At 40.1% G+C, this 24,307-nt stretch overlaps 1 protein-coding gene across 4 annotated transcripts in view; it reads right to left on the reverse strand.

The window, feature by feature from the left end:
* Positions 1-24,307, reverse strand: part of slc2a9l2 (solute carrier family 2 member 9, like 2) — a 105,981-nt gene that overhangs the window by 31,676 nt on the left and 49,998 nt on the right. For all 4 annotated transcript variants that reach the window (XM_056387005.1, XM_056387023.1, XM_056386998.1 and 1 more), the window contains 2 exons: positions 14,790-14,891; positions 14,319-14,394 (listed from right to left, as the gene is read on the reverse strand). In XM_056387005.1, the coding sequence (XP_056242980.1) occupies positions 14,319-14,394; positions 14,790-14,891 (178 nt within the window). The remainder of the gene's footprint in view (positions 1-14,318; positions 14,395-14,789; positions 14,892-24,307) is intronic.

Below are 24,307 nucleotides of genomic sequence, written 5' to 3' on the forward strand. Positions count from 1 at the left end.
TGAGACCAGAAGTGTTCAGATCCTGCACATAAGTAAAAGCATAGTAGTAATAGTGCAGTTTAATAGGCTAATATTCCATTACCTGCTTGCAAAGCCTTACTTAGTTAAAGTGCAATGTTTGCACCAGAAAATGTTATTAGTAAAGTATCAGTAAGTATCAGTAGTTTGATGTATAAAACAATTACTGTTAAAAAACTGTCTGTGAAGAAACTAATATAATAACTGAAGGTGTCAAACAAACGCAATGGAGTAAAAAGTACAATATTTCTCTCTGAAATTAAACTGAGTAGAGGTATAAGGCAGTACAAAATGGAAACACTTACATAAATGCAAATAACTACATGACACTACTTGTTACCGTACGTATATTGTATGTGAGAAAATAACAATAGGAAACACGTAGAACAGGCTACAGAAATTGCTTAAAATTCCTATTTCTTCATTCTTTTTTTCTTTCTTCATTAATCTGCATTAAATATGCATTAAATAAAAAAAAAAAAAAAAAAAAAACTACAGATCCCAGAAGACCAGTCCAGCAAGTGATAACTGGTAATGTAGCATGATTTAGAATAATGGTGCAATAGATACCTGAAGTTTAATTTGCCTTGTGCACTGATACAATTCAACCATCCTTTTATTAAAATACTTACTGTCTATTTAGTCTTTCTGCAGTGAAATGGCATAGTGACAAAAAAAAGTTGAATTCTTAAGAGCTCACTGAAAATGCACAACATTGCAAATACTTTACTGTTCAGTGGCTGAGAGGCAGCTGTAAATAATTAGCTTGAATGGCTAAGCTGCTTCTTTAATCAGTTTCAAAACATCAATTAACTGTCAGAACCAATTAAGTGCTTTTGTGTTAGTGTACAAGTATTTATTAACAAACACTTTGAAGCAAAACGTATTCAAAAGGAGCAAAAGGCAAACAAAGCCAGTGGAGCATCTGTATCTCGTGATCTGCCTGTAAACACTGCGGACCAAGCCATTTTCTTTTGTTAATGCTCCATTTTCATTAGGACAATGAAGGGTGTGATTTGACAGGGAGCAACAATCATTTCCCTCTGACATGATAATAACGAACAACGTGTCTCTATAGTGACTGCTACAGTTGCTTTTCCATATTCAACTCCAGGCAGCTTTTCACCGTAGAGCACAAAAGAATATCATTAGCATTTTATCTCACAAATAAAATTCAGAAACACCAGGTGGGTTTCTTTGTTTGCCACTGAATTGAGCAATTGTTTGTGTGTCAGTCCTGATCCTGCAGTAGAAATAGATGTTGAAGGAAAACCATGTGAGACTCTTCATCTTGATCTTTGAGAAATGAATATGTCCTGTACCTTGTGGACAGTGTCAAACGGCAGAAGAGAACTTGAGGGCTGTGGTTAGAGGCTACAGCTTTTTTTGAAGGCCAAAAAAGGCCACACAACAAAGGGGCTCTTACCCTCCACTGGCTTCTGTTTGAGGAAGGAAAGCGAGAGTTACTATTCTCATCAGTCTTTCAAGTTTCCGCTGCCTTAGTTTGTCTTTGCCTTAGTCTTCTTCAGCCACCTGCCTATAATCAAGTAAATGATCTCACCATGATGAAATACTAGACATGAAAACTATTTTAAATTCCGTCTAACTATGGTCTATACTGTTAACATCATCACATAAGATCACATAAGTACGAGCAGGGACACCCGATACAGCAAGGATTAGGTTTAGGTCAATTATGTTAATGCTAGGAATTGACGAATGTGATGCCGTTTAAGATGTAGAGAAGTCTGCAAATTGTTTTGAAACAAGCTTTTGACTGTGTGACTGTGTTATATTACGTGTTAATACAGGTAAAGAATCAGTTGTTAATGGACCAGTCTGACTTTTACCTAAGTTTCATATGCGCTTATGCTTTGATCTGAAACTAAACAACCTCATTCAACATTTTCCCAGCCTCCTGTACTATTGAGTACAGAGGTTTAATGCGCAAGAAATTCGGATTTCCTTAACTGGAACACATGTCAAACCTGAGACGCGTGTACAAACTAAGTGGTCTTTCAGCTACACTGATGTCTGTTTTCTGTCTCCTCTTTTGTCCTCATTTTCTAAGATTGAGCAATAAACATACAGCAGACGCTTCATCTAGCAGGAGCACACCGGAGGATCACACGGGTAGAAAAGAAGAGTGAATACCGAGAATACTGTAGATCATTACGTTTCACTCCAAATATTTGCTGCTGGATGCAAATCTTCCCTTAAATCAACTCAAATCTCATAAAATAGCTGGATGAAAAATGCCAAGCTAAATTTAAATTCTGTTCCATTCTATGAAGAAAAAGAAGTTATATTCTGTCCAGATCTCTTTCCAGTAAGGTTACAAAATGCTTTGCATATCCAACTATTGAATACAGTGGGAGGGAGGTTACATGGGTCACACACTGTAGGTGCTCTATAGCAGAGACGTGGCCTAAATTTCAAATGTAAAGATCAGCTGCTGTCATTGTATTATTGTTATTTTGTTATTATATTTACAATGCTTCTCTGTTGATAGGTTGTTTAAAAAAAAAAACCCAATGAGCTTAAATTATTTTTTGTTTTGGCTTTTTATGCCTTTATGATAGCACAGTGGAGAGAGAGAGGAAATGGGGAGGCAGAGAGAGGGGGAATGACATGCAGTAAAGAGCCGTCCGATGCGGGATTCGAGCCGGGGCCGACTGAGGCGAGGACTGATGCCTCTACATATGGGGCGCCTCCTCTACCCACTGTGCCACTCGACACCCCAAGCTTAATTTAATTTTCTAATTAAAATATCAGCTCTGATCGATAAGGACTTCGTCACAGGATAGTCTGACTCACTGGATGTAGGCTGTGTAAAAGTGACATTCTCCTCCCTCTCTTCTTCCCCTGCCTGTTACTGTTTCAAAACCCCCTTCCTTATGGAAAACAACAAAAACAACCTCCAAGCTAGCAACCTACACAGTATATTGATTGAGTATTGATGAAGATTTGGGTTGTGCAATCACATATTCAGTATAACTAAAACAAAAACCTGAATAAATAAGCAGAGAAACATTATGAATGCAAATGCGTCCACACAGGTGGTATAGTTAAGTAGTTAACATTCAATCATGCACTGTGGCAGGTATTTACAGTCGGGTTGCTGAGCATAAACCCCTCATTACAAAGATGGATGCACATTTGAGCATTTAAGAGTAGGGTGGTGCAAAAACAACATGCACTGGTCTACAGAGATGTGGAAAAAGTGAAATGGTCAGATGAGTCATCTCTCACCTTATTCTAAACAAGTGCAATATGGGGCTACACCAAGAGAACGGTACAGGCCTGAAAGCTTGACACCTACAGTGAGGTGATCCGGTGGCTCTGTTGGGGGCATTTTGCTGGCATGGTTTGGGTCCACTTGTCTCCTTGAGCGTGAGAAAATGGCGGCTGACGTCGTTGAACGGATGAATCACGTGTGTGTGTGTGTGTGTGTGTGTGTGTGTGTGTGTGTGTGTGTGTGTGTGTTCACACCGGCTGCATCTCTTCTGCGGTGCTGCTGCCAGCTCTGTCTCTCTACATAGAGTTTGCAGGCTACTCCAATGTTGGATTTCATTTAATTATCAATTAATTTCTGATTTATTTATGACAGAAAACAATATGAGAAAAATTTACAATGTGCAATAACACTGTTAAATACTGCGATGATGATATTACTTGCGGTAAATAAACAAATATTGATGTGTGCATATACAGTTTTCCTGAGTGAAACCGAATGAAGAACACAGACAAAGGTCAGTATGGGTCATCTCCTCCATCCTCCCTCTGCTGCGGGGTGGGGGGTGGGGGGGGGGGTGCTGCCTCAGGCTGTAGTTATAATTGTACAAATGTTTGTGGCAAATGAAGCTGCAGTCTACACACAGGAAGGTTTCCTTTCAGCTTGTTCATAACAGTTCACTATTAAATTAATGTTAGCGCGCTGTGATGTGTAAACCAAACCGTGGTAGATGGGAGAAGTTGAAAATGTGATGTGCTTTTTTTACTCGTAAAGGTTGTGATGACACTCACAGAGCTGCGACTGTAGTTGTTGTCAGTTCAAGTAAAAAGCTCACTCCTTACTGGTCTCCACCGCCACCTCTGTGCTGTCTGCTCTTTGTGTGTGTGTGTGTGTGTGTGTGTGTGTGTGTGTGTGTGTGTGTGTGTGTGTGTGTGTGTCAGTGAGGCTGCAGCCCAACATCAAAACACAGCAGATTTTTTCCAGTTCATTCGGCTCAGGCTCTGCACCTTGAAAACCCTGTGCGACTGCATGGCATTTTTCTCTCAGTCTTTTGCAATGTGTTTATCGCACATGTTCATATCGGGATGACGATGTAAATAAGATTAATCGGTCAGCACTAGTAAAATATCACAGTTGCTTAAAAGATAAATTTTTTCATGTCTATGTCATATTGAGATTAGTGAATATGACATCTACAAGTCTTTTCTGTGTCTATTTTTTGCTGGGAGACATATGCAACACGCGTGAAAAATAGGCGAGAGACTGAATCTCTAGATCACGCTATGCAGCCGCGACGCATGACATACGTGTCTCATGCACGCGTCATGCAGCCAATGTGTTCGCTCGTTAATGTGCACCGCACACGTTTTCTTTGTGGGGAATCGGCCAAGTTAATGACACCGCTCGTCTCCCCACATTCAAATGTTACACCAAAAACAAGCCCCGACAATATTTTGCAGAGTCACCATCACTGCATCCTTTGCTCAGCATCGCCCAAGATGATTGTGATTGGCTTAAAGGAATGCAAAGAAGCCGGGGGTTTTTCCCTAATAGCGGAATGATAATGGGTGTAGCCTGACCCCTCTCCAGCGCCGACACAGCGCTGCGCACATAGGTCTGGTTATGCCTGACTATTCACAGGAAAACTAAGCTCTAAGTTTATTTTTAATTATGTTTTACTGACACTGCAGATCTCACTTCTTTAAAAGCACTTTATTAATGTCTTCTTTTCTAACAATCAGTATGTGCTCAGAGTGGGGAAAGTTTATTGTGACGACACTTTCTTGGCAGTGAGGGCCACTGAATTTCAGCTTCGTCTTATCCCTCGCCGTTGTTCGCTCGCTGAGGAACAGAAGGCTCACTTTCTGTTTGGATCACAAATTTCATCTCTAGTGTGCTCACAGAAGGGAAGACATGAAGGTTGTAAGACAAGGAGAAACGCAGAGGAGGAGAGATGAGTTTGTACTATACACATCGTGATCTGACAGAATATGAGCTTTTGCCATTCCTATTTCTGCACAGGCTTCCTCCAGTTACACAACAAACCCACCAAAATAACAACACACAGATTTAGGTGTTAAGTTTGAAGAGTGGCAACATGGGTGTGAAGTGTTTATTTTCATCCTAGGCAACAGTGTAAGCTCTGTTTTACATGATAAGTGGATTCACCAGGATTAATTAATATAATTTTTCAACTGTGAAATGAGCGTACGCCAATAACACATTATGATTAGATCAGAAAGTATGATACCTTGATGAATGAGGGCCACTGTGCCTCATATCTCTGGTGCTAGTCTCGCATTACCAGACCTTTTTCCACACTGGATTTGCACTGCTGACAGAGCGGGAGAAAACACTGAGCACACCCACACACACACACAGACGCATTAACACTTGCGCTTACGGACAACGTACAGAATTCAATTTACTTGACCTGCATGTCTTAAGACGTCAACCTTAATATTATTGTTATTTAACCTCCATCCTTTTGGTGTGTGTGTGTGTGTGTGTGTGTTTCCCTTAACTTCATAAAAAAATTGTGCTTCTAAAATATTGCAGCAGTCAGTGAATTCTGTGTCATTTCATGTCACCAAAATAGTTCACCATTATACATGTGGTGCATTTTCGCCAAATGCAGCGAGGCGTGCGCTGACAGGTTGATAAAAAATGAATTGTGTTTTTCTGGAAGTGTACAATAACAATGTGGCCACATATGGAGACAAGACAAACAAGATGTTCACTTGGTGAAAGGATCAGCGTGCAGATGCAGCTACCTGGTTAGTTACGACATATCTAACATATAACACTGAATAAATCTCTGAAACTTACTGCTATCAACATCAGCATTATAATCAAGGAGGTGGTGTTTACAGCACCACTGACTGTAAATATTGTGCCAATAGTGTGTCAATCAATGCAGAACGCACAGCACCAGCACCAGACCTCTGTTTTTCTGCTTTGCCAAAGCTCCAAATCGGCACTCTGTAGACGTGTCTCACAGTGAGATTTAGGAATGCTGTTTTGGATTGATGACAAAAGATTTTACAGTTTTACTGCATCGGCTTCAACTGAGACTCAATAAGGAAAGAAAAAAAAAATTGCAAAAACGCAAGGTCAACAAGAAAGGCGCTTAATTGACCAATTAAATACACGCAAGCTTGTGATCATTATGATGAATAAAATACTTGATAACTTTCCAAAGTTTCCTTTAATATGATACTCGAGCTGGACTTCCTGTCTTACCGGTGCCGTTAACCAGCGTGTCACCATCCTACGCAATCCCAATCCCTATGCAGACATGTACAGTATGAGGAAAAAACATCTGTTTTTTGAACATTAAAGCATGTAAATCTATTCTAGTAGGACCTCCAAATAAAAGTATCAACCTTTTCAATGTGAGCGCCTCCATGAAAATGATGTGAAAGGTTCACAGAGGAAGCACAAGAGCTGAGAATTAAATCCAAGTAATTCATGCCGTGGCAACAACTGAGCCACTGTGATTAAGAGCTGCAAGACCATAAAGTTGCACCACATATTGAATGAGCCACAATTACACTTCATACGGTATAAATCAAACAGACCACGTTTATGAAAAAGCCATAATTTTTAAATATATTTGCACATAAGATTTGGACTCAAACTCACGCTGGATACATCAAACATTCAGAAGCATCTGTTCTCAACTGTAGCAAACCACACACTGTATGTTGATGACATACAATCACCTCAGAAATGGGAAGTAAGAATTTATATAATGACACAGCCGGAGATGTTGGGAAAAACAAGGACCCCCACCTTCAAAATCTCTAAACACAACATCAGACCGTAAAAAGACCTTTATGTCAGGTCCTCCACCTCTGCCATCACTCCCTCTTAGCTGGCAGTCACTCCATCTCTCCCTTTCCCTTCCCCTGTCATGCGTGTCTGCCTGATTGCAGGAGTGGAGACAGGCGCGTGGGAGGTCAGGCCACTAGCTGCTCTTCATCATCATCCTGCTCTGATATACACACTGGTTCCAACCTCAACACCCCAACACAGGCTGGATCCTCTCTGCCCCCCCAAATCCTCTTTTGCTCAGCTCCTTCTCAGCCTCGACTACCAACTTGTTAATTAATTATTCTTGGTTCACATTCTGCCTCTCCTCTCCTGTCTATGTGTCCTGCACTTGGGTTCCCAAACAAGCCTTAAAACTTTAGTGTCGCAGTAATTAAAGTAAAACTGAAGAACATCACGCTGCAGTTGTTTGTAATCATATCCTCACTGGAATAGATGTTAAATTAAAGTGGTTTGATTTAAAATTATCATACACTAAACTACACCAGAACCACAGGGAAGAAAGCTGCTGGTCCCAAACCACTGAACATATCAGTGCATCTTTGGGGAGGTGTCAGTCTCAGCTGTCACACATGGGAACAGTGTTGATGCTATTTACTTATCAACAGAATAGAAGGAACAGCCCTCTGAGGAAGACAGGAAATATTTCTCGCCCACTTTTTCAGCAGGTTAATATTTTTTGACTTGGCTCTGTCAGTTTGATCCTTATACACCAACAGCTCCAGCTGTTATTATGTATACACTTTCAAAATCCAACTGTCATCCCATTTTCAAGGCAGGAGGCAGAAACAGAAGTATAATGTGATTCTGCTGTATCTGGTCTTGTTAGTATGTTTCTTATATCTGATCTTGTTAGTTTTCATATATAGGCACCAGCATTACACAGGTTGTGAAGCAGCTCAGGGAGATTGCCTTCTCTGGTGTGACAAGGTGGCAAAATGTGACACTCAAAAGCAGAGTCAGCAAGAAAATCAACATTTCCCAGCTAATGAGATGACTGTGTGAGGCTGCGAGCAGAAGGAAAATATGGGAGAATCTGAATTGAGTTCAAATCAAAAACAGTTTTCTTTGTTCCAAACACTAACTGAGTCAAGTGTGCAAAATAAAGTCTAAATGTCCAAATGCCATTTGTTCAGCTGTCACCATAGAGACAGCAGGAACGGTGAGTTCCAGTTCCAGCCTCCATCAGTAAAAGGTCCCAGTTAAACTCGTCTAGATGTATCTGCACCCTGGGTAGTCCTCACTGGTTCTGGTGATTGGTAGGAGAATGGATTTGCTCCCGCGCACAGGAGTTCCACCTGTCAATCATCTGACAGAAACCATCTGAAAATCTGCCTACCTGTGAAAAATTTGCAAAACATTAACCGCCTAGAGCTCCAGCAGCTGCCCCTGCCAAGAAAAACTCATATGTGTGGGGCATGTCAAAAACAGCACATGCAGTGCATTTCAGACCCCTTCGATTTTTTCACTTTTTTTTATGTTGCAGCCTTATTCTGAAATAAAAATAAAACATTTTCCAATTATCAATCTAAACTCAATTCCACCTAATGCCTTAATGACAAAGTAAAAAGATAATTTTGGAAATGTTTGTAAACTCATTAAAAAATGAAAAACTGAACCCTAACCCTATTGACATGGTAAGTATTCACACCTTTTGCTGTGACATATGAAATTTAGCTCAGCATCATCTTTGAGATGCTTCTACACCTTGATTGGAGTCCACCTGAGGTTAATAAATATTGATTTGAAAAGGCGCACAACTGTCTATATAAAGGTCTCAAAGCTGATAATGCAGATGAGAACAAAAACCAAGCCATGGGTTGGAAGGACCTTCCTGCATGGCTCAGAGACACAGACCACACACACCGGGGAAGGCTATAAAAACTTTTTTAAAAATTGTGCTGCATTGAAAAATTTTAAATGTGCAGTCATTAAAAACACAATAAGGCTGTTTTCTTCAAGGATAATTAAGGATTAACTATTATTCTATGTTTAAAAGAGCAAAGTCAACAATTAATTTATCCCATCAAGTATATGCCTTCAGGCAGTGGAGCCAAAGTCGCATAAAAACACGATTCATTACAAATTCATTACAAATTCATTTCACTGAGTAGAGCAAGTGAAGTTTCTTCTGAACCAACGTTGTGACTACATTATAATGAAGGAAAATGTCATCCACCACAATGGTGCGGCTTTGATATGTTTTGTATTGCTTTTGCAAAACAGTGGGCACCTAATGCACAGAGGAATACGGCTGCACCAACAGCACCTGTTCACATGATGCATTTATTATTGGTTGTTTTTTTTTCCCCACAGGATTTGTTGATGATAAAAGGTTCAGTAACAGCTTTATTTTTTTAACAGCTGATCCTTTCCTACATGGATTTTTATCAAACCAAATTAATTTGTTGCAGACGTGCCATACACGCTGTGCTGGATTTTAAAAAGCTTTTCTCTCACTGTTATTCCACGTAAACCGTATCTCAACTAGTAAGCAGCCCAACTAATAAAAAAAACTGCAGCCTGTAATTCAACACATCTGTCACATAGGGAAATTGCTGCGCAAAAAACAATTTATTATGACTTACAGATTTCATAAAATATTTCTCTAGACTGTATTTTTATGAGTTGCCTTTTTGCCACGTTGCCTTACATCTTGTTGCATTTTGCACCACTATTGTCTGCTCTCTGCGATCTACCATCCCGATAGTTTGCTCACATTCCCCAGGTTTGGTATCATCCGTCATCAAGTGACGAGTGTGACTACCTGCGGTATTACCCTCAGGTGGAGAAGCCTTTAACAGATCTCCTTTTTAGATCATCACATCACTGCTACATACGCTTCAGACTTGGGAGATTAAATTAAACACAGTATATACTCAAAAATCATAATAATGTAGCTGCATCTGTATATTAGCAGCATGTAAAGAAAGATAATAAGATTATAACACAGATGAACGAATCCAACCTGCTGAGATTGACTCAGCGAGGGAGACTTTTCATCACAACTGGTGGGTGCTGCATGACAAATTATCTTTCATTCTACAGAGGCTCATATTTCAAAGCTAACGCAATTAAGCCGTGTATAATTAGAGTGATGCATGTGCTCATGTGTACTACGATCAGTCACAGAAAAAAGGGAAAATATACTGTACACCTCTGACCCAATCTGCTGTTTGTGTAAATATACTATTTTGTCTGAGAAGAACAGACAGTGTAGATAATATTATGTAGGCACTACATATTATTGGTGTTATACAAACATACTGTAGATTTTAATCAGCCCTGTATTCAGATGTGGCAACTCTGATGCCGTGCAGAGGTGTTGACAGAGGACACGTGTTTTACAGCTGGTGACATCCTGAACACTTTCAAGAGTGTTGAAAACATGGCGTGGAACATGGAGCAGATGCTTTGATTATAAGCAAAGCACCACATGCACACATTTATTTTCAGAATATTAAATATTCCAATGCGGTTTATTTTTGTTTATACTGGACATATATACATACAGAAGATATGTTTTCATAATTCATCAATAATATAATAATATATTCATCTGCATGGTTGTAAAATGCACATCTGGCACAACAGTGTAGTTGTTATTCAATATGGTTAATTCAAAAGTCCAGCTCAGAAGAAGCTCCACATTTCTCTTAATGTCTGTATGTTTCTTCACTGAAAAAAAAAACATATGCCCTCTGGTATCAAAGCTTAACACCAGCTCGTCTTCACTTTTACAGTGACTGAGTCAAATTAATTTAAAACAGGCTTTCAGCCAACCTCAACAACGTCAGTGTCTGCTACAGACCACTTATTGCTGCACAGGGCAAAGACTTGCAGTAAATTACACTTTTCCGCATCAAGATTTTAATCTAACCTATTTCATTCTAGCCTGTAATCATCGCAGTAGGTGACAGAGCAACCAGTCACAAAGATCTCCAGTATCTGCCAGATTGTGCTGGAGGAGAAAAAATTAAACACTGGTTGTGCTCATTTAAGGAGAGATGAGAGACACAGTGAAGAAATTAAAACTGATGCCGAGCGGCCATTTGCCCTTTAGACATCCCTGGAAACTGATGAAGACCCACTTAATTATTATAAACAAATAATTTACCTCAGTGTGAAGGACTTCACAGTTCTAAGCCAGAAAAAAGCAAGGCTAGGCTAAAACACATCATAACGCATAGTATACATAATGCATAAAACACAGCGGGAAACTCTGTGTACAGCAGCAAACCAGTCTCTTCAATGCAAATACAGTAGCTACAGTAGAGGACATTTATTTGCCACAGCACAGACTGACACTATATCTATCCATGTGCGCATCATGAAAACATAATCATTAATCCACATTTAGCCAACTGATTTGTTGACAAATTTGGATTTGGCACTAGCAGCTGCTGGTTGTGACCCTCCTCAGGACAGGACCACTGCGATCAGCATTCGACCCCTGATGTGAAGGTGTTGATAATATTCTGCTGACAGTGTGACAAGTTTGACCACTGCACTCCTGCCTATTACAGCCCCATCCAACAGGCAAACACATATTTTGTACCACTTTGGAGAACCGTAGGCTGGATTTGGTTTCACAGAGTTGGTGAAATGCAATGTAACACAAGATCCACACTGATCCAAAATATAGGAGATACCATATGAGAAAACACTATAAACTCACAGAATATCAGGATATAGACCTATAGAGCACAAAATATAGCAAGATTCGATAATAATTTCATATAAACAAGGAGATTCTTTTAATAGACCACTTTCGAAACAGACAAGCGAGGGGGCACGTCAGGTTTGATTTTGTGATTACAGCTGCCCTACAGTGAGAACCTTCACAGACCACAGGACCAGGGACGCATCCGGCATCAAGACCCAAAGGCAAATAAAATATAGAAAATCCAAAGGCTGACAGGACATCTGCAGCAGGTAGTCAAATTTGCGATATAGGTAACAGAAATTGATGAAGACTGCAGCAACGATGCAACATAGATGATCTGACAAAGAGGAGTGAAATATGCACTCCCTCCATAGTGGAGAGTTAAAGGAGCAGCCGTGTGTCAGGCAGTCAGGTGCTACACATAAAGGCAAAGAAGAAAGAGTCTGAGGCTGTTTGATGGTGCAGGAACAAATTCACATCAGGTTTGGCAAAAAGGTTTCATTGCTCGCTGTAGAGTCTCAAAAGAAAGGAAGCTGCAAAGGAGGGAACAAAGAAAGGAAGAAAAACTTCATAATTTGGTCCTTTGATTATTGACGGTCAGGCTTTTAATGATACACGAGAAGGCATGCAGCAAGGTGTGTAAGGAAATAGGAATATAAAATTCTACTTCTTTGCATAATGAAGTTTATTTCATTATGCCTGATGCCGCTCAAAAATCCTTTCCTCCAGGTGCTGGACTCTCACGTCTCATCCAAGGCTCACCCTGCAGCTTAATGAGGTGAATTGCATCTCAGTTACAAAACAACCCGTGTAGTCCCAAATAATGAGGGGATTTAGTCGAACCAACCTCTGACACACAAACACGCTTTCATCATGCACAACATGTTGACGGCACAGAACCAGAGAGATATTACAATTATACCCTCAATAAAAGTCTCAGCTGTTGACTTTGGCACTTTGTAAGAGATATACACTATGCAAAATAATAGTTATTATTAAAATAATTACTACAATGATTGTAATTGTTTGTTGAGCAGAACAGTAAATTGCAGGTTGCAAACATATTGTGGCTGTCTTCCTTTAACTGAATGTTAGAGCTGACTGACTGATTCCCTTCTCTGAACACCATAATAAAAAACGTGGGATTTGCTGGCAACTGGAAAGTGGAACTGCTTTCTCTGAACATCGTTACAGATCACTTGTTGTTTACAGAGATCTCTATCATGGCATGACTAATCCCACACAATACTGGCAGTGTTTTATCTCTCTACTTATTTGTAGTTAAACACACAGACAGTCACATGTCTCCAGGACGGGCAGGCAGATGAAAATAGGTGCAGGTGAATATATGTTTAACACAATGCATCAGGCTCCGATTTCATATGAAGTGCTACTGCAAACGTACTGCAGCTATGCCCTTTTATTCACCGTATCAAAAACAAGAGTTCGCTTCCACAGAGCCACATAATCTTTGTGTCTTCGTCAAACTTTGAAATATCTGGGCCAATGTATGCATGGCGAAATTGCTTGAGAGGAATCGTAGTCCCTCGTTTATCCGCCAACACGCTCAAAGCACAACTGGGGTCATCCCTCATGTGAATTTTCCTCTCATTCCCTCCCAGTCATTCACCATTCCTAAGCACTGAGGGGCTTTGTTTGATTCAACAGGCCATAAATCATTGCGGTGCAGTGGAAATAAATGAGAAACAATCCGTCCTCCTTCAACGATGGACTGAATGATCAAAAGCTACAGTGGTGTTATAATAGTGTTTATGTGTGTGTGTGTGTGTGTGTGTGTGTGTGTGTGCGTGTATTTCACCTTTCTGTGTTCCTTTTCTTCTTTAGATTTAAGAACATGATTTTCAGGTTAAGGAAAATTAAATGTACACCCTGTAGTTTTATGTATGCGATCACTGCAGAGGAGAGCGTCAATGTTCCCACACGTTCGCGTGCTCCACTGTTCTCATCCTGATACACTGAGGCACTTTGTTGGATGAACACTCCCCGGAGACATTGTTATGCACAAGAAATGTATATGTGTGATGACAGCCACAGCCTCACCTTGAAAGTCAAAGTCAACCTCCCACCAGGACCCACTGTGCATGCTCACCCTGTCCCCTGTGCTAGGCCATATATATATATATATATATATATATATATATATATATGCTGTATGGCTCCTGTTTAATATGCTAATGTATGATAGCACCTTCCACTGCGATTCTAATTACTGACACATCAGTTGGATGATTATTCCTATTGTTAAAGTACACTGAAAGGCCCCGCAACCCCAGCTCTGTGTCCCTTTGCCAGTTTTAAAAGTGACGACTGGACCACAGTGAGTTCACTCTCATTGATTATTCAACAACTACTTCACTGAACCACAGCCAACTGTGTATTAAGCAATCTGACAAAATCTGAGTATTTACTCAATCTCTTTTAAGTGCAATTTCAATTGAAGTGGAGCACTGGGGAAGGATTGTGAAACAAAAAAGGAAAAATGAAAGAAGAAGCAGAATTAAAAAGGAGAAAATCAGAGCTAGTAATGTAGGTCAGTGGTTTTACCTGGCCCAGAGCAAAAGGATGCAATCACAGCCAGTATACAGATGTAACTGAGGTAGGGCATCCACGACACACTGTCCTGAGAAGAGAGAGCAGGAGGGAGAGAGATGATATTGCACTCCGTCCTATATTTTATGTTGTTTCTGTTTAAACAGCCCACATCCCCAGACATACAGGTAATCAACATTTTTATACAATATTACATGGTATTTTCCTTTTTTGCATTGTTCTAATAAACACGCATCGATTTTATTGATGTATTGATAACATCTGATGCACAAGATGTCTCATCGTATGTTTTGGAGATGCAATATTCTGTTTTCCAGAGGTGATGTATGGTTATATCATTTCCACAGAGTAGGAATCCTGAAGGTCATTTGCTCACACTCTTATTGGACTGCAGAACTGAGCACCTATATGAACTGCACATGTACACTAGAGAGAGGTCAGTCAAGAGCAGGAGGAGCAGCTTACCTGGAAATTGAGGAACACTGTGAGAAGGCTGAAGAAGAGAGCCATGGCAGAGAAACCAAATATGAGGAGGGGCTTCCTCCCGATTTGTTCTATCACTAAGCCCTAGAAACAAACAAACAAACAGAAAACAGTATTATGTCAAACAGAGGCGTTTCCAGGGGTTTCTGTGCCATTGCGATTATAGACCTATTGATAAGATATTGCTCGTGGCATGGGATGACAATGTCAGTCTGTCGGTCGGCGCAGAGTGACATATCTCAACAACTGCAGTAAGAATTGTGATGCAATTTCTTACAGATTCACCCAGGGCATGAAGCTTATTGACTTTAGTGATCAGGTGACTTTTTTCTTCAACAGATCACTTCTTCAGTCTCACTATGATATTGACATTTTTGGTTTTTAGTGAAATAACTTGACAACCATTAGAGGGGTTTCCATGGAATTTGGTGCAAATACTCATGGTGACTAGAAGATGAATACTAGTCACTCTGTTGATCGCTTTATTTTTCATCTAGCTTCATATCATCATCATTCATATCATCAGCACAAATTTCAATTTGCCCATTACTTTGGTTTATGACATAATACCTGCAAAACTAATGGCATTCCCATCTGCCTTACCTGGTCTTTGGGATTAGAGCTAATTAGCTAATGTTATGATGCAAACATTTTCAATTGTTTTCACAAATCAGATAAAAACATATTAATATGTGATCCATATGTTACCCTCTCTATGAGATGCTGTGCACCTCCTCAGCTTTCTAAATCGTACTGTGTGTGCCATATGGGAACATTACATCACAGTGCATATTTTCTTAACCCTTCAAGCCACCAGTAAATTCTATTTGTGGTGAAGAACACTCTATAAATAATGCATCATATAGTGACATGCACAAAAATTTACTCATGCACAATACTGCAGGTGGCTCATCAATAATTCCACAGGCACTTCTTCTCGCTCTCCACCCAGGTGTTTTCTAGTGGGGTCACTCAGTGCAGGGCAGGGCAGAGGAGAAGGAGACCTGATTCATTCACTGCCACAATCAAGCCCAGATCGAGCCCCAAGCAAAGCTCCAGCTGCAGGCCTTCCTCCATCATGGCCTCAGAGGATTATAGTATTCATGGTACTGCCCCTCAACCCAAACCCTAACCGCCAAACCGGTGGGATTTCATGAGGTTGTGGAAAAGGTTACTGGGGTTTGTACAGTATGTATCCCTGTGCAGAGGGGCTGCTGAGTAGAGCCAGGGTGAAAAACACATTTTGAGGTGCTTTTCTATGTGTATGTATGTGGCTTGTAGGGGAGGTGCTGGTTAACCCCACCACAACCCCAGACACACCGGATCAAGACTTTTCCTCCTGTTCCAAAGGGTGTGTGTGTGTGTGTGTGTGTGTGTGTGTGTGTGTGTGTGTGTGTGTGTATCTCCACACGTCCCACTGGTCCCTGAAAGCACAGGATGTTTCTCTTCCAGCAGACACTACCCACACTGCAGCCACACACACACACACACACACACAAAGCCGCAGCTCATTACAGTCTGTGAAGGTGTAAGAGGCTGAATATTTATCAGCCTCCGTATGTGTGTGTGCGTGTGTGTGTGTGTGCGCGCGTGCGTGTGTATGAGCCTGTGATAAAGCGCAGAGACAGAAGTGTGGTGTTGGTCAACTGTAGGAATGTTGTATGTTATTGCCAGTCTCCCTGAGATCTGGAGATCTGAGTGTTCACTCCTGTGTACATGAACTCTTTTGCATATCATACATTGGCCCCAACAGACTTGAATGTGTGTTTCAAACCCTGTGTTCACTGTTCATGACAATATCTCCAAATATACTACATCTATGAGATTTGACAGGCAAGTCATGTGCCAACTAAACAATCACCTGTTACAGCACTCAAACCTTCAGCCAATGTCCATGTATCAACAACACTCCCCGTGAGTGAGTCATACCACCTTTTGACATAAAAATCACTTGACGCGTTTCCAGGTCTTGTCCATTTTGTGCTGACAAATGACACGATGAACAGATCAAACTGGATTAAATGACAATGTGAAAATATGCAGCCCAATATCCCACTTCTTGGCAGACTCGATGGAGGTCAGACCGGCTACTTCAGCCCCTCACGGTTGGTGAGACTAAAATGTCTGTCATTATTCATCACATCAAGAAGCAGATGAGCCATTAAAGACAACTGTCCACAGCTTAAGGCACCACTGGCCCTTCACCATCCCTGCTTAAATCCTCGGGAGAGGCTTTGGATCAGGAAATCTGTCACACAGACACACACTGACAATGACACTGTGATTGTTTTCACACTCGTGACGATTGGCACACAAATTACTTTTGTAGGACAAAGACATTAAAGGAGAATACTGATATGCTGAACACTGGTGTTCTGTAGTCGGTAAGCATAGCTGAGGACATTAGAGAAGATATATTGCCTTCCCGCCTCCAGACGAAGTCATTTGCAGATAATCATATTTGTACAGCATGGAAAGACAACTTCCACAGGCTTGAGAATTACTCAGACTAGATAAGTAATCACCGTTAACATGAAACATTCATTTAGATCTGTCAGTTTGAGTATTACTTCCTGTCTATCTATCTATCTATCTATCTATCTATTAATGAAGTAACTGTAGCTGTAACTCTAAATAACACCTGTGTATTTTCATTCTCTTGTATATTATTGTAGTCTGAAATGCATCTTCGCTACCATAAGGTCAGTAGTGCCTGATTATTTGTTTGTGTTTAGACTTTAATTTGCCAAAGGGCTACAGAATGTGACGACACAGGCGCGTGTGCGTGATTTAATGAGTGGTGGCACACAGTCCACAGTTCTTGTGTGTAAGCCAGCCATCTAGTGACAAGTGTGCCGCAGTGAAAAGGCAATGGCCCAGTAGGGCGCAGGAAAAGGGAGCAATCATACATTATGCCTGTTTTCTTTTCATTATGTGTTCCATAAAGGAGTTATAATAGTCACGACAGAATCAGAATATACTGAATAAAAAATCTGAATATAAAATAGTGTCAATGGAGGTTAAGAAAGGGTTAAATAAGTCTTTGGTTGATGATTAATGATGCATTCAGATTTAATGAGATGCAGAATTCAACAACAGTGTGAACTCATACAAAGCTAATGGAAAGATATGAACAGATGCGAACAGACGTGAACAGATAAAAAGTCGCTCCAGGCGGTGTGAAATATGGTGTAGAAGCTCACAACAGTAAGAAGTGTATGACTCACCTCATTAATCTACAATGGGAGAACAAAAGGAGAGAGCAGTCAGTCTAACATGCTTATTGTAAATGAGAAATTTTATCTGTGGCCATCCTCCAACCACAGGTGTCCACATTGCTGAAAAATACAGTATTTCACTGAAAAGACTGAACTGACTCATCCATCCATCCCATATATTTCCTATAAACACTTATTTCTGTTCAGTGTCACTGCAGCTTATCCCAGCATGCATTGTTGGAGCGATAGGAGCAGGTTGTCGATGTGTCACACACATACTTCGGTCAAACACATTTAGTGCTTCCCTGACCTTCATGTACTTTGGACTGTGGAGAGGGAAAACGAGGAGGACACAAACTCTGCATCGCACAAAGACCCTGTAAGCCGTGTCAGGTTTGAAGCCAGGCACTTGTATTGAGGGTGGGAGGAAGTTAAGACATTTCCCATCTCATTTTTATGTTTTTCTTTAGCTACCCTCACCTTTCTCTTTCTAGCACTATAATTACAAATATGTCCTATTGTAACTTAGAACACACACTGCATCGTGAATTATCTGACAAAGAGAATAAAAAAAAAAAAATGAGGCAGCTAACGCAAAGCTTTAATTAAAGGGGTGGGGTATCTAACTTCACCAAACACACAGCTGGCTGACAGTTGTTTTGCTTTTTTTGTATACAGTTAGCTAATCAGCTCTACAAAGAGACAGACTACCGTCTACTTCTTACACAGATGTTTTTCAAGCAATAGGATATGTGCACTGTGAGTGGGAACACAGAAAACATAAAATTAGAAATTTTCCGGACTACTTTTTTGCCTATATAATTCAGGAGGGGGTTTTAAAATCAAATTTCAAAAATTTATCACCCTATATTCATGGTGTACTTGAACTTCCCTAAATCTACAGGATACGGTGACCAATGCCACTTGTGCCACAGCTGGCAGGTGGACTCTGGAGGAATCAGTAAATGTTGTGGGCCTGGCTTCTATCGAGACCAATAATTATACAGTGGTTTTCCTTCCCTTAAAAATCTGTGCATTCCATATCATAGTGTCCTGATAAAGAAAAGAGGAGCCACAGTTTTATCATCCAAGTGCACTGAAAGAAACTGATGTCCTTGTACCAGAGGTGCAAAACTGCCACAAGCAACTTTAACATTGCACTAATAAGCTTGTGAAAACAGAGGGTGTTAGATTTGCCTGGGACAAGAAAATATTTGATGTTCTGGTCCAAGGACAACCATTGCCTGTATTTAGAGTTCAATGATGTTACATTAATGAATTCAAGCATAAGCGTTTGACCAATTATCAAATAAACCATTTATTGAAAAGACCTGTTAAGGGCATTTTCTTCATATTGTGGGCCGTTAATGTCATTCACATATATTGTTTAATGTTTTCATTGATCATGGTGCATAGTGACAGACCTGATGGCATCACTGACACGTGTGTTGAATAGAAGATGTGCACTTTCATCCTTTTTTGCTATGCAAAGAAAGGGGAAATCTAATTCACATAGCAATTACACTGTGCTGGTTTTTGACCTGCCACACAGTCCCTGCTTCACCTCTAACACCACATAAGCGCATTCAATTTCATGGTAAGTTACTATAATGCAGATTACATTCATATTGGTACCAACAATCAAAACAATCTCATGAGGGGTGTCTACGCACGTTCGCAAACAATTTGTTCAAAAGAATGAATCTTTTGAGTGAACAAACTGAACTGTATCAGTTCCTGAAACGATCCATTCATCTCTCAGTTCAGTTGAGTGAACGTGCAGGGATACAATCACTCACTGAGTGAATGATTCAAGTCACTGATTCGTTCGGAGGGATACACTCACTCACTCTTTCACATCAAGGAAATGGTGCATGTTCAGCAATTCCGACGCTGAACGTACGACACAGTGAACATGAGCCCTGAGTGACAGTCAGAGGCTCAAACTGTAGGAATCAGACCCAGCAAGTTAGTAAGAGTAATGCAGAACCTTCCAAGACTTAAAAGTCATTAAAAACCAGTGATATCCAACAAGGAATCTTTTAAAATATCAAGAATTATAAACAGAGTTTGTTGAAGCAACAGTGCAGGGAGTGGGACGATGCAGTTGGAGCTCAGGTCAAGTGTTGAACGATTCGGTGAACAAATCTTTTTAATGAACTGATTCTAGTGATCCGGGACACTGAAAAGAACTGCTTTGCACATTACTATAGGCGGGCTGAAAATCCAGCTCCATAGCATGCAAGCATTGAATCTGAGCACCATGTAACACCAAGATGGTCAAGAGTGGTGGGGCAGTGGGAAATCAGCTACACAAATCACCTGTACAGTATAGCTATGATGGGTAATATGTTCACTTCCACTACTGAATGGACATAGCCAAATAATTAATACTATCACTTTAAAAACTCTATCTCTGTCAAACAATGGTCCAAACAATGCCTTACTTCCAAATGATTGAATATAATATATCACATCACACTCTCATCATCACACAGGAATCCATAAGTGACAGCCTTCTTCCTCTGTTTTGTCTGCAATCACAGAGCAAATCTTAATTTCCCTGTAGAGCAATATGAGGAAAGGTGGTGTCTTCTGAGTGCAGCCGATTCCTGGATACTCCCAAAACTCATTAACACCAAACTGCAGAATATTTCCTTACAGATTTTCATGTGTGTGTTTACAGGGAGGTGACCCTGCATACTGAGCTTTCTGTGACAGCTATTTCTTCTCCTCCTTAAATCTGGAATATGTAAAATCCCTGCAAAACATGTCAAATTATTTTTTGTGTGTCAGAAAGGCATTGCTAATGTAGTCACTTTCCATATTAGGAAGCACATATCACAGGATTTAGGGATTAAAACTCACCTTTGAAATGTTTGTCACTTATGTAAAAAAAAAAAAAAAAAAGTTTTAACATAAATATTTGAAGCTCCTGAAGCCACACATCAAATTAAGCTTCCTCATCGGATGTCAAAGTGTCCCTGATTGTGAACATGAGGCTCATAAATGGTATATGTTATGACGTGTGTTAATGAAATATAAACACAGGTCTGCAAAAATCTTGAGGTTGCTCTCAAAAAGAGAGATGTCAAATGTTCAGTTTTTTCCCAATTGAAATTCTCTCGTGTGTGTGTTTGCTTTTTCCTGGCAGTGGCTGAGATATTGTTACAATGCAAACCATGTACAAGTTATGGTCATAACATTGTGTTTGCTAGATAAAAAGCAGAACATCACCATGAACAAAAAAATAAAGTTGGTCATAAACTATGTGGCATCTGACGTACTAAAAATTAACAGTACTTTGTTTGATTAAAAAAGTTCTAGAATCAGTGAATATGAGAGTTTAATTTTGATCATTTCTGTCTTTGTGGTGTACGTCAGTCAAACAGCAAGTAGCTCATTATTATCAGAATATGAGAAGGTTGTTGAATTGACTGTGGCTGAAGAGGAGATACTGTGGGGCTGCAGGGAAAACTCATATCTGAAGGCTACATGCTGGTGTTTGAAGTGAGTCACCTGCAGATAAGTCACTCTGTGCAGTCTTCTACCTGCCGCAGATCAAAGTACAGGGAAACACAGGAGTGGATTTTCACTCCTGTCCCATCCCACTCCCACAAAAATACTTCTGCCCCATCCCAATAACATGACAGAATTAAAAAGAAAATCTCGTCCATGCCACTCTCGACTCTTACGAATCATTTAAAACTTTTTAGACTTGTCTAAAAGCTCTGTCAGTGTGATACATGGATCATTGTTCTTTACTCTGCTTCGTTCTATGTTGTCTTCCCCCAGTCGATTATGACTCCATTGTTGGCAATGGCATTTTTGTGGTGGCTGCACCATGCATTGTCAATCCCCACACGTCGTGCACTGGTCATGTGGCTGCCTGAAGCCAACCAGCAACCAGCCACCAGAGCAGACAGGAGAGAATGAAAAAAGAAAAAAAAGACAAAAGAACGAGGCCGGTCGAGGCAGATGGCCGCCCTCCCTGAGTCCGGTTCTGCTCGAGGTTTCTGCCTCTTAAAAGGAAGTTTTTCCTTGCAACTGTCACCTAGCGCTTGCTCATGATGGGAATTGTTGGGTCTCTGTGAATAATATTATAAAGAGAAGGTCTACACCTGCTCTATTTGGAAAGCACCTTGAGATAACCTGTGTTGTGAATTTGCACTATACTAAAATTGACTTGACTCTTCTTGATGACTGAAATTATGTTGAAAATAAAGAAAATAGCTTTTGCCCGCTCCTGGTTTTTCCTATCCGGTTCTAGTCATGTGGTGAGTAGTGAAACTGACTCTCATTTCATCCCATCCCAGCTTAACACCCTCCGTTTTCACCAGCAGGATTTCCACAAGATTCCCGTGGGAATCTCAAAAAGATGTCAGCCTCCAGATCAAAGACTTAAATGTGCTCATGCTGAGAAGAATCACAAAAATAGATAGCAGCCACAAACAGGGCTTTAGCCCACTAATTAAATTAGGAGGGAGGTGGCTGTGTTCCTCACTGCATTTTGTAATGTGTTCTTGTTGGAAAAGTAACGCTTGGTGCACAGAAACTCTGCCTGACACATGGATGTGTTATTAAACTGGTAAATTATTGGCCCTTGTGGAGACTGTACTCAATAAAACTGCCTTAAGTTTATTTCTGTTTGGTGTACCACTATATCTCAAGAACACAGGATTAGGGAAATTAGATCCACAACAAATTAAAAAGTGACAGATTCTTTTTAGATGTATTTTGGAACACGATGAGAGAACAGCATAAATCTATTGTGTTGTTCTTTGTAATTAGCTGCAAGTTTGAATTAAAGAGTCATGCAGAGGTGGAAGGGATATGAAAATGCCAAAAGGCAAGTCTCCAAAAGACTGAAATCTATAATTAGCAGCTGAAGTTAAAGCTGCTCTACTTGATATGTTTAGATAAACAATTGGTCATATGACTATGTGTTATATGAAATGGGTCCCTCATAGTGAAAAATCAAGACAGAATTATCACCTTACACCTCTTCTTCAGCTCTATGGAGCTTTATTGCATCTTTCAGCTCATTGTTTTGGTTTTACGACCCACAGCCATTTTGGTTCTTTGTCGCTGCTCTCATCAGCATTGGTTTCAGAAGCAAGAAGCTGATTTCAGCCAGAAAGCTCACTCACTAAATTCATGCTGCCCAGCCACAAACAGCAGAAAGACAAAGTTAGTGACTGGCTGGTGAACACATTTAGCAGCTTAAGAGTCTATATGAATATTTTTTCTTAGAAGTTGGTGGACACCTAAACTAAAGATGAGAGAATATTGTACTTTGATTGGTCATGTTGCCTGAAACATCAGTGTTAAAGCTGCTCTGTGTCAGTTGGATGTGTAAATATGTAATTGTTTGCTAAAATGTTAGCCAGATCAATGTCATTAAGGGGTAATAAGTGAATTTTGCATTTACAGTTCGATACCCTGACCACAAATGGCCAAAAAATCTATTTATTCAGCTTTTTTTCAAAAAGGGAATACCAGCAAGTTACCTTAAAGTTGAATTTATTATCTATAAAAAAAATGGAACAGCTACAGTTTTTTTCTTGTGGTCTGTCATATAGGTATGGCACAAGAACTGTTGGCTACTAGCACATCAGCTAAAGTGAGACGCAGCTTCACAACTAATTCCTGAATTTAAAGAGAGTCATGGTAACTAACAAGTCCACAGGAAATTAAAAAGATCTTTGAATCCTATTAGACTAGAATGTTTTTCCCTGAATTTACTTCAAATAAAGGGCTAATAACATTTTTTTTAGACAGCTTAAATGTGTCCTGTTTTGAATCAGATGAAATTGCTGAACTAAATCAATGACAGATCTAAAGAGATTCACGTGGCAATTACCTCTATCCAGGGTGGCAAGACTACAGGACAGCATTCTCCAATTCTCTTATGAATTTTTTCAGGGGGCTGATGAGGGGTACCCTGCCCATTTTTCCTTCATAAGCAACTATTACACTTTTGCTCAAGAAGGACAGAGACTCTGCTGATTATGGAGCCTATCAGCTAATATCACTTCTTATTGTAGATGCAAAAATAATTCACAAAAAAATGCAGACTTTCTATGCCTTTTATTATTTCTAAAGACCAAACTGGTTTTTATAAAAGCACATTACTCATTTTCCAACATTCACAGGCTCCTCAATGCAACTCACACTCTACACTGGTCCCTGAGGCAGTCATCTCATTAGACACAGAGAGGTCCTTTGACCAAACTGAGTGGGAGTATTTCTTTGAGCTCCTTCAAAAAATTGGGTCTCGTG

The sequence above is a fragment of the Seriola aureovittata genome, chromosome 2, assembly GCF_021018895.1.
Source record: "Seriola aureovittata isolate HTS-2021-v1 ecotype China chromosome 2, ASM2101889v1, whole genome shotgun sequence".
NCBI classification, from domain to species: domain Eukaryota; kingdom Metazoa; phylum Chordata; class Actinopteri; order Carangiformes; family Carangidae; genus Seriola; species Seriola aureovittata.